The sequence below is a fragment of the Myodes glareolus genome, chromosome 19 (assembly GCF_982192425.1).
Source record: "Myodes glareolus chromosome 19, mMyoGla1.1, whole genome shotgun sequence".
Taxonomy (NCBI): domain Eukaryota; kingdom Metazoa; phylum Chordata; class Mammalia; order Rodentia; family Cricetidae; genus Myodes; species Myodes glareolus.
In genome coordinates, this window is record NC_142044.1 from 4484201 (window position 1) to 4499077 (window position 14877).

At 42.3% G+C, this 14877-nt stretch overlaps 1 protein-coding gene across 3 annotated transcripts in view; it reads right to left on the reverse strand.

Annotated features, from left to right (window-relative positions):
* Positions 1-509: 509 nt before the first annotated feature.
* The window catches only part of Rrm2b (ribonucleotide reductase regulatory TP53 inducible subunit M2B), a 33696-nt gene continuing 19328 nt past the window's right edge, over positions 510-14877 (reverse strand). For all 3 annotated transcript variants that reach the window (XM_048457309.3, XM_048457310.3, XM_048457307.3), the window contains 4 exons: positions 12632-12765; positions 7111-7215; positions 4695-4808; positions 510-3892 (listed from right to left, as the gene is read on the reverse strand). In XM_048457309.3, coding sequence (XP_048313266.1) covers positions 3740-3892; positions 4695-4808; positions 7111-7215; positions 12632-12765 — 506 coding nt within the window. In that variant the 3' untranslated portion in view covers positions 510-3739. The remainder of the gene's footprint in view (positions 3893-4694; positions 4809-7110; positions 7216-12631; positions 12766-14877) is intronic.

Below are 14877 nucleotides of genomic sequence, written 5' to 3' on the forward strand. Positions count from 1 at the left end.
GTAGATGTTTTTGGAGAGAGAGGTTTGCCAAGTGGGTCACAACAGAGACTCTCAGCTAGGAGAAAAGAAATGAGAGCAACAGAAGGCAGGGGTGTGGGAGCAGCAAGTGAGAGGGCTGAGGGCCACGGTCAGTGTACACTGTGGTGGCTGGAGACACTGAACAGGCTGTGTGACGAGCACTGACCTGCGCACACAGGAGACACTGAACAGGCTGTGTGACGAGCACTGACCTGCGCACACAGGAGACACTGAACAGGCTGTGTGACGTGCACTGACCTGCGCACACAGGAGACACTGAACAGGCTGTGTGACGTGCACTGACCTGCGCACACAGGAGACATTGAACAGGCTGTGTGACGTGCACTGACCTGCGCACACAGGAGACACTGAACAGGCTGTGTGACGTGCACTGACCTGCGCACACAGGAGACAGTGCACTCCCCTTGGTTGAGACTGAGGTAGTCTGCACGAATAAAAAATGGCCTTACCCATAAAAAACACACACAAAATGATATAATGATACAGTTTATTTCAACAAACTTTACAAAACTGGTAACTTTTTTAGTGGAAAAAAGTCCTGAGTCTCTACATGCAGGGTCGGTTTGATTGACCATAATGTATTTTAATAAAATATATTTAGGAACACCATGTCTCATAAAGCTTCTTACACACATGGCAAATGCTGAGATTTTGTTTAAATGATCAGACACTTAGAAAAGTCAAAGCAAAGTTGTAAAATAGTTAAATACATGTTTAAAATATTGTGAACTTACTTTTCTTTACAAAAAAAAGTTATCTTCCTGGTTTACATGTTTTCTTTCACATAATTAAGTCACAAATTTGAAGAGCGACTTCTCCTACTAGGCCTTCAGGAATATCAGATTCTCCTGCAGACCCAGGGCAGTTTACAAAGGAGCAGATCATTTAAAGAAGGGACGAGAATTACAATCTCACTTCTGAGTTCTGCACCCCAGGTTCTGCCTGAGCTGACTTCCAACTCTCAATTAGTTCAAAACATGACACTCGATCCTAAAGCTAATTTGGCTTTGGTGCAGCCCACCAAAAGTTTCTTTATCACTGACATGACATTGAGCTCTTAGCTTAGCTGTAAAAAGTAAATCTGGAGAATCGATGAGAATGACATAAATATATTTAAATATAAAATACATAATCTTAATATTAAATTATTTTTTGAACATGCACATCTTCTTTATGCACAAAAAATAAAGTTGTACCTGGGCATGGTGGCACACAGCCTATAATGCCTATTTGGGAGGCTGGAGCAGGAGGCTCAGAGTGCAATCCAGGCCAGACTGCTTGATGACACTCCAACTAAAAGAAGGAAAACAAAATACAATAAAGTGGTGACAGAAGTAGAATCTGGATTATTTTAAAATGAAACACTGTAACATCTTCAAATAACGGCATGGCTGGGAGTGGATTACATCACAAAGTAACTGTTTATTACTGAAATTCAGTCCTGCAGAAAGCACTGAAATAAACTGATCCAAAGCCTCTCCACACCGTGTGCCTACATGCTGAAGCATGCAGTGGAACTATTGTTATGACAAAGTTGTTTATGATCAGTTGTATGATAAACTGAATTTCTCTGAAACACATGTGCTGGAAAAAAGAGAAAGCCATAAAGTTAAACTTTCTTGACCCATGAGACACTGAAAAGACATCCTGTAACTTCATGATTCTTCCGTATCTAAGAACCAAAATAGGCGTAATAAATAAATGTGCAAGTTGGGGGACTGATGGGTGCAGAATACTGAATGGAGCAACATAATCATGTATTAAAATTTAGTTTTTCGATATTAAGACTTTTTTTCGATAATAAGCTTTGCTTATTGCTGCTGTGAATAGGCATCACACGAAGGCACCGGCGTGACTCACACAGAAGATCTGGACTTAAACCTCGGGGAGATACACAGTTGAACTGTTTTCTTTCGGTCTGAGATGATTATAGCTTTAGATGGCTTTATAAGGTAAGTATTTTAAAACACGCTACCCGAACACTCCAAGCTCTTTGATACTCTGAAGTACCGTTAAGTAGTAATGCTATGGTAGTATGTGATACTTTAACAAAGGAACAGGCAAAACATATCACAATGGATGAAATTTAAAGGATGAGACAGCCTCAGAATCTCACAGTGTAAGGACAGTGGCTGGAATCGGGGCTATGTTTTTCAGCTCTCTGACCCTTACCCCTCTCTCCATGTTTTAGTAACAGGTGCTGTCAGGCTTAGAAGGGCATCATATGACCAGTGGGAAGCACACAGAAAGAAAACCAATCTGACTATAACCCAAACACTTCATTTCTGAAAGTCCCTCTAACAGTGGAACTATGCCGCCTCTCTTGCATTCATTTAGAATTCCTAGTTTAATCAATCAGTGGTTATAGAACACATGGAACAAAACTTACATAAAGAGAAATCTCTGAATTTCGGTTTCCAGAACTTTGTACCCCATGTGTGTGCACTGTGTGTGCACATGTGTGCACTCTCTCTGTGTGTGCACGTACAAGTGTGTGGCATATGAGCATATGCTGCTATGGTTTCTATGGAGTTGCCGGGGATCTAGACTTGGGCACTCATGTTTGGGCAGCAGGCACTTCACTGAGTAGGAACAGGGCTTGATGGGGCTCAGGCTTCCTCTGGGTGATCCTGAAAATGAAGAGGGCACACTGCCCAGGAGGCCTGGCTCCTGGCCCTTCCATCTCCCTTATCATCTAGCTACACAGCATACACAGTCCCACTAAAAGAACACCCCTTCATAACATTGTAGAGAGATTTAAAGTATAAAGATACAGATGAAGTCTATCACAAAACATCGCAAGATCTACCAGCTCTGAGAATATGACTTTGGGAAGTGCCCATCTATCCTGGTAAATATTCCAGGGCTGCACCTACAACAGTTGGTTTTTTAATTCCTGAAGGAGAATCGCTTTTCTTCTAAGGCCCACAACCATGGCAACGCATGGACTCTGCTCCATAAGCCTTCCGCCCTAAGCAGTTATGACAAGCAAAGGGGCTGATGAGAATCGCGACTTCTCTAAGGTTTCATATTCTTACATTCTTCCTGCAATCGTTAAAACACAAGGCCCTAATGGACTCTAAATCTCCATCTAACCTAGAATCACAGTCGCATTGTTGGTATTATCTGGTCATCGAGGTAGTGGGGGGAAACTTATCTTTGTGTATCTGTTCTTCTGTGACCTCCATGAACTGGGGACTTACTATCATACAAGTTTACAGATCATTGCCCTGAAGTTTACAGTGATTGACTGAGCTGCCAAGGTCACACAAAGTAAGGGCAGGATGTCAAATTCATATATGACTCCTCAATCCATGCTCTTAATGTCATCTTATGTGTTAACAAATAAAGAAAAAGTCACGCCCCCTCACTGTATAAATAAACTGAAGTGCATTTCGATAAATCAACTGTTTATAATTTAGTTCTTGATTTCCTTCTATTCAAACTCTCATTCCCTTAAAGGAAATACTCAAAGTCTCAAAAGAATAGAAAAATAAATTGCTTTTTACCAACAACAGGTTTCTACGTGCTTTTGTTTGTTAGTTTGCTCTTGCTGCTGTGATTTGGGTTCTGAGACAGATCTCCATACGTAGCTCTGACAGTCCCCAAACTCCATCTGCCTTGGCCTCCCTTGAGTGTTGGGATTAAAGGCATGTGCCACCATATCTGGCTTCTGTGGTATTTTTAAATGGGGAGAGATTTAAAAGTCTGCATCCAAGGTGAAGACATTGTCTGTGGTTTCTGCCATGACTGCGAACCGCTGGTACTCAGAAACTCGTTTCTCAAAGAAATTCGTTTTCCCTTCCAAAGAAATGTTTTCCATAAAATCAAAGGGGTTTTCTGCCTGGAAAACCTGGAAAGAAAAGAAATGTCATTAGAGATTTTGAAGAATCCCAATTACACTCCACAACAAGGGCAAAGATAAGAGAAACCAGGTCAGTTCCCCCACTACCCAGACACCTGCAGGACCACGCTGCACCTCTAAGGTGCTGAGGGCTTCTGACGGCTGTCATCAACTTCATTTTAAGTTTCAAAGGATCTTGAGAAACCATTTTTTTTCTTACAGAACAAGTCTGTGTCCAACACATTTTATTTTCTTGTCTGTCAGAAATGGGCCACGTGGCCCAGGTTGTCCACAAACTTGAATCCTTCTGCCTTAGAATGCCAGAATTATGGGCGGATATCACACATCCAGCTTGCCACGTGTTTAAAGGAGACTAGCGTGTTATGTGTGCTTTCAGGAGACCAAACGTGAGAGGCCCCACTGGCCTGCAACCCTGTTGGTGGTGTGTGGTCTGCATGAGAATGGAACCCAGGGGCTCCTATATTCCAGTGTTCGGTTCCAGGCTGGCGGGCTACCAAGGAAGGATGAGAAGGTGTGGCCCTGCAGGAAGAGGTGTGTCCCTGAGGGAGGGGTGCTCTCTTTCTGCCCCCTGTCTGTGGACCGGGATGTACGCTCTCAGCGTCTGCTTTGGTGCCATGCCTGTCTTCCTTCCACTGTGCTTCATGGACGAGCCCTCTAAAGCCATAAGCCAGCCACCCCCCCACCCCCATTATGTGCTTTCTTTCATAAGCTGCCTTGGTCATGGTGTCTTCACAGTGACACAACAGTCACCAAGAGAGGTAGTTAACATGATTTTAAAAACTTTAGTTACCTTAGAGAAGCCAAGTTCTACAAGTAATCTGTCAGCTACAAACTCAATATACTGTTTCATCAGAACACAGTTCATTCCAATAAGGCCAACAGGCAAGGCTTCTGTCAAAAACTCCTGAAACACAAACAAAATCAGAATAAGATTCAAACACGTAACAATAAGTATACATTCCAAAATATGGAGCATGATGGTTTGAATCTGAAATGTCCTCTACAGGCTCATGTATTTGAACACCTGGTCCCTTCCCGGTACCACTGTTTAGAAAGGTCATGGGTCACCAGGTGTGAACTCTGAGGGCCTTCTTCCCATCCCAACTCTACTTTCTGGTCTGCCAACACTGGAAGGAGGGGAGCTTTGAGCTCTTGCTGGAACCTTCCTTGCTGGGAGAGACTGCACCTTCTGAACCAAGAATACGTTCTCCTGGAGGAGTCAACGCGCAGAGGAGTTTAGCTTTATCCACATCCTAGACACTGCTTTGCTCGAGGTGGGTGTGCCAGGGTAAATTAACACAACGAACGATGGTCATCTGTTTACAAATGTCTGGGATATTACTAATTATATGATTTCAGCTTCTCAGGGGACCAAAATTAAATAGAAAATAGCAAATTACTGGGTCTTTTAAAGCAGTGTTATAGGAGCTGACTCCTGGATTTCCTCAACAAGGAGATGGTGATGCCCTGTCCTGAAGTTACCCGGACAAAGCTTCAGAGATGCCACCATGGGAAGCAGGGCTGCAAACGGGAGGCAGGAAAAGGACATTAATACCAGAGAGTGTGGAACTAGACAGACACGGTTTGGAGGTTGGGAGATATACTGAAATCCAACTATATTTGAAGACAGTGATTAAGTGTTAACAAAGGGAAAGTAAAAGCATATTAACCATGAAACTCATCCTCAAAATGGTACAGAGATGCCAAAATACAAACACATTTCTCCTAACAGCATGAAAACCCTGCCTATAACCTACACGCTGTTCAAAAGCAAGTAGAGTAAATCTCATTTTTGAGTTAGCTCTTTGGAGTGGTAAAAGTGCATTAAGTAGACTATCAAGCAGCTTCCAGGCACCAAGCTTCACACACCATAAATTAAGTTTTACTCTAATTCACTTCCTATTCACTTTGTGAATGTTTGGCTTGTGCTTCAGCTGGGCAGCCTGCTACATATTCAAACTATAAAACAAAAATTACCATCCCTCTCTCATAGTTAAAAATATAAAACTAAGAAGCTATAATAATTAAAATGTTTTCTATGTGATCATATTTAAAATTAAATATAATTTTAATTATATATCTATATAACTTTGTATGATTATATAAATATATAGTTTAAATAAATTAAATTTGAGCAAGTGAATTTAAAGCAAAAATACAGCACTGAAATAAACAAGATACACAGAAAATCCTGATATATAATAAAGACTGACTTTTAATCAAATTATAAATTGAGGTAACAATTTCAACACATCATATGTCAGTGGTTTGAATAAGAACAACCCCAGAGGATCATATATTTTCATACTTGGTCCCCAGTTGGTGGAACTCTTTGGGAAGGACTAGGAGGTGTGGCCTTTTTGGAGAAGGCGTGTCACTGGGGGTGGGCTTTGAGGTTTTAAAAACGCACATCATTCCAGATAGATTTCTGCCTTCTACTTAAGATAAGGATGTAAGCTCTCGGCTACTGCTCCAGCACCACACCTGCCTACAGCTGTGCTCCCCACCATGATAGTCATGGACTCTACAACCTTGAGTCCCAGATTAACTGTTTTTCTTTTATAAATTGGTATTTTTTCACAGCAATGGAAAAGCGACCAAGACACTGTCATATTGAACTACATGATATTGACGTACGAATTACAAGTTACAATTGTCAAATGCTTCTGGACACAGTGGCACAGTGCCAGGAGGGTGAGGCAGAAGAACTGCATTAGTCCAGGAGTTCAAGGCTAGCCCACACAGTGGCAGGAGGGTGAGGCAGAGGACTGTATTAGTCCAGGAGTTCAAGGCTAGCCCACACAGTAGCAGGAGGGTGAGGCAGAGGACTGCATTAGTCCAGGAATTCAAGGCTAGCCCACACAGTGTGAGGCACCATTTCAAAACAAATTTTAAAGGCAAACTGCAGGGACTGGAAAGACAGCTCCACTTGAAGCACTGGCTGCTCTTCTGGAGGACCAGGCTTTCATTCCAGCACCCGCAGGTCACAACCACACACAGCTCCATTTCCAGGAGATCTGTTCTCCTTTGCTGGACTCTGTAGGCAGCAGGCAAGCATGCAGAGCACAGAAAGACATGCAGGCAAAACATGCATGCACATAAAACTAAATAAAAATAGAGCAAATAAACTAAATATAAAATATATCACATGAGCAGCCACATGATAACCGGATGTGCTAATGACTACGTTAAGCTCCCGTGCTTACCTGCTCAATTTTAACGGCATCGACAATGATCTCCCTGACCCTTTTTTCTGAAGGCTTATTTACCAAGTACTGAAACATCAGGCAAGCAAAGTCACAGTGAAGCCCCTAAAACAGAGGACAAGCATTGTTGTCAAAGAACTTCCATTAAAAACTTGTACAATGTGTCAACGTGCTGTGTGAAGTATGGACAGGGAGTTTCCTCTTTCCTCCAAACTGCATTGAACGCCAAGACCATAACTTATAATTGAAACTTTTAACCATAGTAAATCTTACTTTTTTTAACATTTTACATTATTATATTAATACTAATTTACAAACCAAAAAATTTGTAACAAAAACATTTTGGAAAGGAAACAATGTAAGACACGACAACAAGAAAACTGATTTTTTTTTTTCCGAGACAGGGTTTCTTTGTAGTTTTGGAGCCTGTCCTGGACTCGGTCTTGTAAATCAGGTTGGCCTTGAACTCACAGAGATCAGCCTGCCTCTATTTCCAGAGCACTGGGATTAAGGGCCTGCGCCAACATCATCCCGCTGAAAACTAATTAATTTTTAAATGTAAAAAATTTAAAGAGTGATTGAAGAACAGTAATTAGTTGTGGTGATAAATCATGGTTGCCAATTTGATGGGACTGAGAATCACCATAGAAACACACCTCTGAGACATCTGTGATTTTTCTGTATTAGGCTAATAAAGTGGGAAGATCCATCCCTACTGTAGGTGGTGCCATTCTGTACCATTCCACAGACTGGGGTCCTACACTGAATAAAAAGCAGGCAGTGAGTTAGACACCAACACCCTGCACTCTCTGCTTCATAACCGGTGCTGCCTCTGCCTTCCCTGCTGTGATGGACCGCACCCCTTGACCTATGACCCAAGTAAGCCTACCTACCCTCCCTCCCTCCCTTCCTTCGTTGCTTTTTGTCAGGGATTTTCTCACAGCAATGGAGAAAGTAGCTAATGCAGGAGCACTTACAGAGAGACCCCGGAAAGACAGCGTTTGTAGTGTAACAGCACTAGAGAAAAGAGAACTTGGTGCGATGCAAATGGAAAAGCAGGGTGCAGCCACCTGAAGCCACAGGAAATAACTCGACCAGGAAAATAAACACAGGAACGGCCTCGAGCACAAAATGATCCTGCAGATCAATGACTATAAAACCTGAAGTAGCGGCAGAACAGATGGATGAGGTTAGCCAGCTCTCAGGACTCCAAATCAGAGCTTCAAATCCCCAGAACAGGCAGTTTCCACAAATCCAAAACAGAAAGAGAAACAAGGCCACAGACAGGAAGACAACAGATATCCCAACAGTATTAACTCTTAAAACATATTGCCAAGGTAGGGTCCATTAATATTTTTAAACTACAAAGAAAGAAAGAAATTTGTAAGGGACCAAGGACGGGAAAGAAACACTCACTATAAGAGGGTACAATTCAGAACGACTTAGGTCTTGCTAAGTAACACAACAAAAGACCAACCATTCAGAAAAGAACTTCATGTCAAAGACTGTATTTCAAGGAATACCAACCTAATCATTCTTTGGTAAAACCATCTGAATAAACAAATAAAACTCATACCCTTTGAAAAGATAATCATGGGAATTGTACTATTTTTTCCCCACCGAGTTGACTCAGGGCGATGCCTGGATTAGCAAAGGCAGCATGGGAGATGCTAAAGGCTGCTCAGCACTGGCAGCTAGCGAAGGACTGCAGAGACCAGCACACCACCGACAAGCACAGCTGTCAGAGCGGTAAATGAATAACTCCAATCAAAATCCTGGTACTTCTTAATCCAAAAACTACTCTGGAAGGATAAATGGGAATAACGTTAGAAGGACATTGTAAAATGAACATTTTGAGATGTATTCTACCAATCCCACTGAAGTACAGGCTTGTAATCTCAGACACTAGAGAAGTTGAGGCAGGAGAATCGAAGATCAAGGCCTGTCTGGTCTACAGAATGTGTTCAGTGTTAATCTAGGCAACTTGGTAAGGCCGAATCTCAAGACAAAAGGAAGAGGACTGGGGAATAGCTCAATGGCAGAGTGCTTGTTTCACAAGCTTAAGGCCCTGATCTCATTCCTCAGCACAGGAAAAACTGGTATGGGGGCTCATGTCCCTGATTCTAGCTGTCAGGGATCAAGGTCATCCTCTGCTAAATATTGAGCCTAAGACCAGCCTGAGAGACATGAGAAACCTGTCTTTAAAATCACCAGGGCTAGCAAGATGGTTCCATGAGTAAAGACTCTGCTGCCAAACCTGATGATTTGGGTTCAGTTCCTGGAACCAACATGACAAGGTGAGCCAACTCCTACAATGTGGTATCCTCTGACTTCCACATGTGTGCCATGGCAGGTACCACCAAGGCAGGCAGGCAGACAGACAGACAGTCACACACACACACACACACACACACACACACACACAAATAAATACATGCAATACATGTCTTTCAAATCAAAGGATCATTTGAGAAAATATTTAAAATAAATACAATGAAATTAAAATTGCATATTATACTCATCCTATCTATCTATCTATCTATCTATCTATCTATCACAAATTCAGTAAACAATGTTAAAAGAGGCCAATCAAACCAAGCATAGTGGTGTACTCTTTTAATCCCAACACTCACAGGGCAGAGACAGGTGGAATCGCTGAGTTCTCGGCCAGCCTGGTCTGCAGAACAAGTTCCAGGACAGCCTGGGTTACAGAGAGAATCCCTGTCTCAAAAACAATAATAATAAAAGAGGTCAATTAATAACTGTGTGTTAGGAAAATGTCAATAACCATAGCAAATTTGAGTCTTTCTTTGAAGATTAAAGAATGCAATATAAATGGCCTTAGAATAGTAATAGTACCTAAGCAAGAAAAATATGAACATCACAACTGGAATAAAGGACAAGAGGTGGCTACAGAAAATATACACAATATAATTATGAGAACGAGCTCAACACCAGCAATAAACAGAGAGAATAAACACAAGAATGAAGTGCCAGCTTATCCATCAGATCTGCCCTGGTCATGCATGACTAATGGAGCTGGTAACGGCTGTAGAATGTCTGGAAAGAAACCTGAGCGAATATAAATGACCTGCTAATTCTTCTTTATAATTGAATTTAAGAAAAATTAAAAGGTAAGACAAAGCTTATATGCAGTTTCACTTTATTAAAGCAAAACAGCCTGGCATGGTGATGTGTGTCTTTAATCCCAGCACGTGGGAGGCAGAGGCAGGCAGATCTCTGTGAGTTTAAGGCCAGCCTGGTCTACAGAGCAAGTTTCAGGACAGCTACGGTTACAAAATAAGATGCCATCTCAAAAAGAGAAAAGCAAAGCAAAAATTCAGGAAACAAATTTCTAATTAGGATCGAGTAAATGATACATTTACTCACCAAACTATTACAACCCTAACAAACTGTTTTGAAAGAATACATAGTATAAAAAGGGACTCAACACTGGCCAGTTGGAGAAAGAATGTTGTGCTGACTCACACCTGCAACCCAACACTCAAGGTGGAGGCAGGAAAACGTCCTATACAAGGTTAGCCTGGGCTACACAGTGTTGGGGATATTAGATCACAATGAACCCTGAGTTTGCATGTGCGTTAATTAAATACAGTTAACCTTGGGTCAGGAAGCTGAGTTAGCAATTAGCTGACAGAAAGTAATCATTGAGTACCAGAGGGCCTCAGAGAGTGGGGGAGGGGAGGGGAGGGGGAGAGAGAGGAAGTAGTAAGGAGGGATTTGAAGCGGTGTGGTTTTTTTCTGGTTTGGGGAAGGTGGGAACATGGATCCCACCAAGGGATGCCACCAAGGAGGGAAAGTTAGTTATTTGTCAGCCTCTCTGAGCTCACAGGTTTTCACCCCAGCTTTTGGATCTCTAGTCTTATTTATAAACAGAACGAGAGCGATTTAGTTAAAACTGCCGTTAGCAGCAACGACACAGCCAGTGCCAGAAAAGCAGGCCGGTGACTGTGGAGTTGCAATTGCTGTCTGAAATAGCAGTAGATTAAGGCGCAGCCACTGTGGTGAAGTTAGAACAACATGGTAAGATCCTGTCTCTAACGAGCAAAAAAAATAACAGCTACAAATTATAAAAATATGATATACACACACAGAGGTACTGGAGAAAGAGAAACAGAGATTTAAATGTAGAAAAGTCTATAAAAGAACACAATAAGTAAACATTACCTCTGAGTTTGCTGACCTTTCTGCTAAATTCTCTATGATAATTGTGGCATTTATTGTCTAAGTTATTAGAAAGTTAAAGGCATCAAGCAGAAGAATATAATTATATCAAGCATTTGTACACTTAGAAAACACTTTTCACAGGGCTGGAGAATCAGCACAGGAGTTAAGAGAACCTGCTCTTCAAAAGAACTAGGTTTGACTTCCAGCACTCACAGGGTGGCTCACGACCATCAAAAATTCCAGGTCCAGGGGTTCCAACATTACCTCCTGAACTGCAGGGGCACCAGTTTGCACACAGTAAACTACATACATGTGGGCAGAACATCCAAATGCATAAAATAAATAAGAAATCTTTAAAATTTAAATACTTGTCACACACACCGTCTCCTCACACTCTAACAGCCCCTGTTGGAGTTGACAGCTAAAGAAACAGAGTTCAGAGAAGTCACCTGCGAAGGCTCCTCAGAAGACGAACGCTGAGGAGCCTGGGTCAGTGCGGGCAGACATGAACTGGGCAGCTTTCAGGGACTAAACTGGAATAAGGGTAATGTCCATGCTAACAAGCTTAGCGTCTAAGCAAGCAGGCATGCTGAGAACTTGTGAGAACAAGCGACTCCTGAGAGAAGCAGTGCTCAGTTTCACCTCACGGAATCGGGAATGCTGAGTTGCCTCCTTGCAAAAAGTGATCGACAGGTGAAAAAATAAATAAAAGAAGGTGGGAAGAAAAATGAGGTGTGTCAGGCAGGGTGAGACAAGACTTGGTTAGAACTGGATGTGGCTCCCAGGGTATCAGGCTGTGACAAGAAGATGGAACCATCAGTCTGCTTGGGAGGAGACAATGAGACGTGCTCTCTGAGATACTTGTTCGAGAAGCACGTGGAGGCTACAAAGAAAACACCTGGCGTGCACATGAATGTAGGCCTGGAACTCGGGAAAGAGTGCCTGGAGTCCAGAGATGGCTGGAGGACGTGTGAACGTTTAGATTCCATGAGGACAAAGGAGACCAAGGCAAGAATCTACGACATTCATGTTTAAGGATAAATGGAGGCCAGGGAGGAATAGCGGCTGCGGAAGGAACACAGTCTCGCAGGCCCAGGCAGAAGTGTGTTTCTATTTTCTTTCCGCGATCTCCAGGGGAAAGAAAACTAAAGGAGCACGTGTATCACAAGCGCGAGGGAAGAACACCCGCACGTGTATCACAAGCACGAGGGAAGAACACCCGCACGTGTACCACAAGCACGAGGGAAGAACACCCGCACGTGTACCACAAGCGCGAGGGAAAAACACCCGCACGTGTACCACAAGCACGAGGGAAGAACACCCCCTTCCTTACTTCATCCCTGCTGATCAGTTCATTTGAGAAAGTGAGTCCGGGCATGAGGCCTCTCTTCTTCAGCCAGAAGATAGCAGCAAAGGACCCAGAGAAGAAAACGCCTTCCACGGCAGCAAAGGCCACCACTCTCTCCCCTACGAGACAAAACAGGCTCCATTTTCCAACTGGACGCTAAAGACATTCGCAAGTCTACAGATGCAGGGGGTTTTCACATTAAACCGCCTTTCTAAGAAATGAGCCAAACAAGACAGCGCTCTCCACAGAGGTCTTCAGGGCAGAGGTTTTCCACTCTGCCTGCTAAAGGAGAAAGACATGTCTGTTTCAAACCCTGTGGCAAGCATGGATTTCATGTTTTTTTTGTCTGGTTTTGTCTGCACAAAAAAAAAAATGGATTTCCATACACCAAATAAATAAAAAAGAGGTGATTTTCCTGTAAAGAGCACATGCCTGTGAGTGCAGACACGTGTGTGAGCTCACTACATGTACACATGTGTGGACCCTAGAAAGGGAAGCACGAGATAAACCTATGATAACCATCTTCCTCTAATGGGAGGAGTGGTTGCTAAGGTTTATATTTTTGTTAGCAGCCCATTGTTGCTAAAAGATTAGCTGTGAGCATTTCAAAAATCTTGCAGAATAATTTTAAAAAATCAGCTGAAGGCAATGAATTCACCTCGAGGATAAAATGTTCTGTTAAAGACAGAAGAGCCAACTTAAAAGTTCATTCACTGCAGGCAAGGTCTCTGCAGAGACTCATTCCTAAATATCATTAGTGACATCACAAGGTCTCTGCAGAGACTCACTCCCAAATATCTTTAGTGACATCACAGCTGTGACACTGTCTTTAGGGTATTTCAGATTATAACACACACACACACACACACACACATACAAAACAACTTTAAAATTTAAAATCGGATTATAACACACACACAATACAATTTTAAAATTTAAAACCATTCTATAGACATGTCTAATTTTTATGCTGAAATCCATAATTTCTAATTTTCAGAAAAAATATGTAAATCTCAAAGAGCAGGGTGATCTATCTTATCAACTTTTGAGAATATATGTGAATAGAGACAAGCAGGATACTCATTCTGAAAACCGCAGTGGAGGTAGAAGCCTTATAGTGTGTTTGGAGGGAAAGTGGGCTGTACTTTTTACCTACAACAGAGTCCACAGTGCAGGACACTGAACGCATAAATACTAGTTTTTGAGGTTACGGATGTAATTTCAAAACAAATATTAAAAGTTAATATATCTGTCAATCTTAAACTGGACAACAGATAAAGGCTGGAGAGGTGGCTCAGTAGCTAAGAGCACTGCCTGCTCTTCCAAAGGTCCTGAGTTCAATTCCCAGCAACCACATGGTGGCTCACAACCATCTGTAAAGAAATCTGGCGTCCTCTTCTGGCCAGCAGGCACATATGCAGACAGAATACTGAAAATACTGTATACATAATAAATAAATAAATCTTTAAAAAACTCAGATAAATAATTAGAAATTCTTAGCTTTATAGGAACTGAATCTTCTTACAGCATAACACATAAACTTTAAAACAAAGGGATATTTTCAAAGGATTATTTTTTTAAGTTTTTCTTTTGCTAAAAACAATAGACGGTAAGATTTTAGAAGCAGGGAAAGAACAGCTGCCCTCCTGGTTCTTGCTTGGGGTAGCAGTTGCCAAGAAGTCTCCACAATGGTTGGGCAAAGTCCTGCACAAGGAAGAGCTGCCTTTGAGTGTGTTAGGGTGCAGGTGGCCCTCAGAACTGCATGTCCTCTGCTGGCTACGGAAACAGGAAGTGTGCCGCACAGCAAACCATCCCCATACTGCATATGCTCTGCTGGCTACGGAAACAGGAAGTGTGCTGCACAGCAAACCATCCCCAGAACTGCATGTCCTCTGCTGGCTACGGAAACAGGAAGTGTGCTGCACAGCAAACCATCCCCATACTGCTGACTTCTAGTGCCACTACTCAAAAAGGGGAGCTACCAATTGCATAGCCAATCTCTTCCTATCCTTCCACAGTTCACACATGTACGTATCATGGCACACACATGCCTCTGTCCCTCTACACAAAAATTAATGTAAAAGTATTGTAAGGCTTGGTTGAGTGACACATGCTTGTCCCCATGCTCAGAAGGCTGAGGAGGAGTGCAGGTGAGTTAGAGGCCATCCACTCTGAGCTACACACAGAGTAAAAAAAAAAAAAAAAAAAAAAAAAAAAAAAAAAAAAGTTAT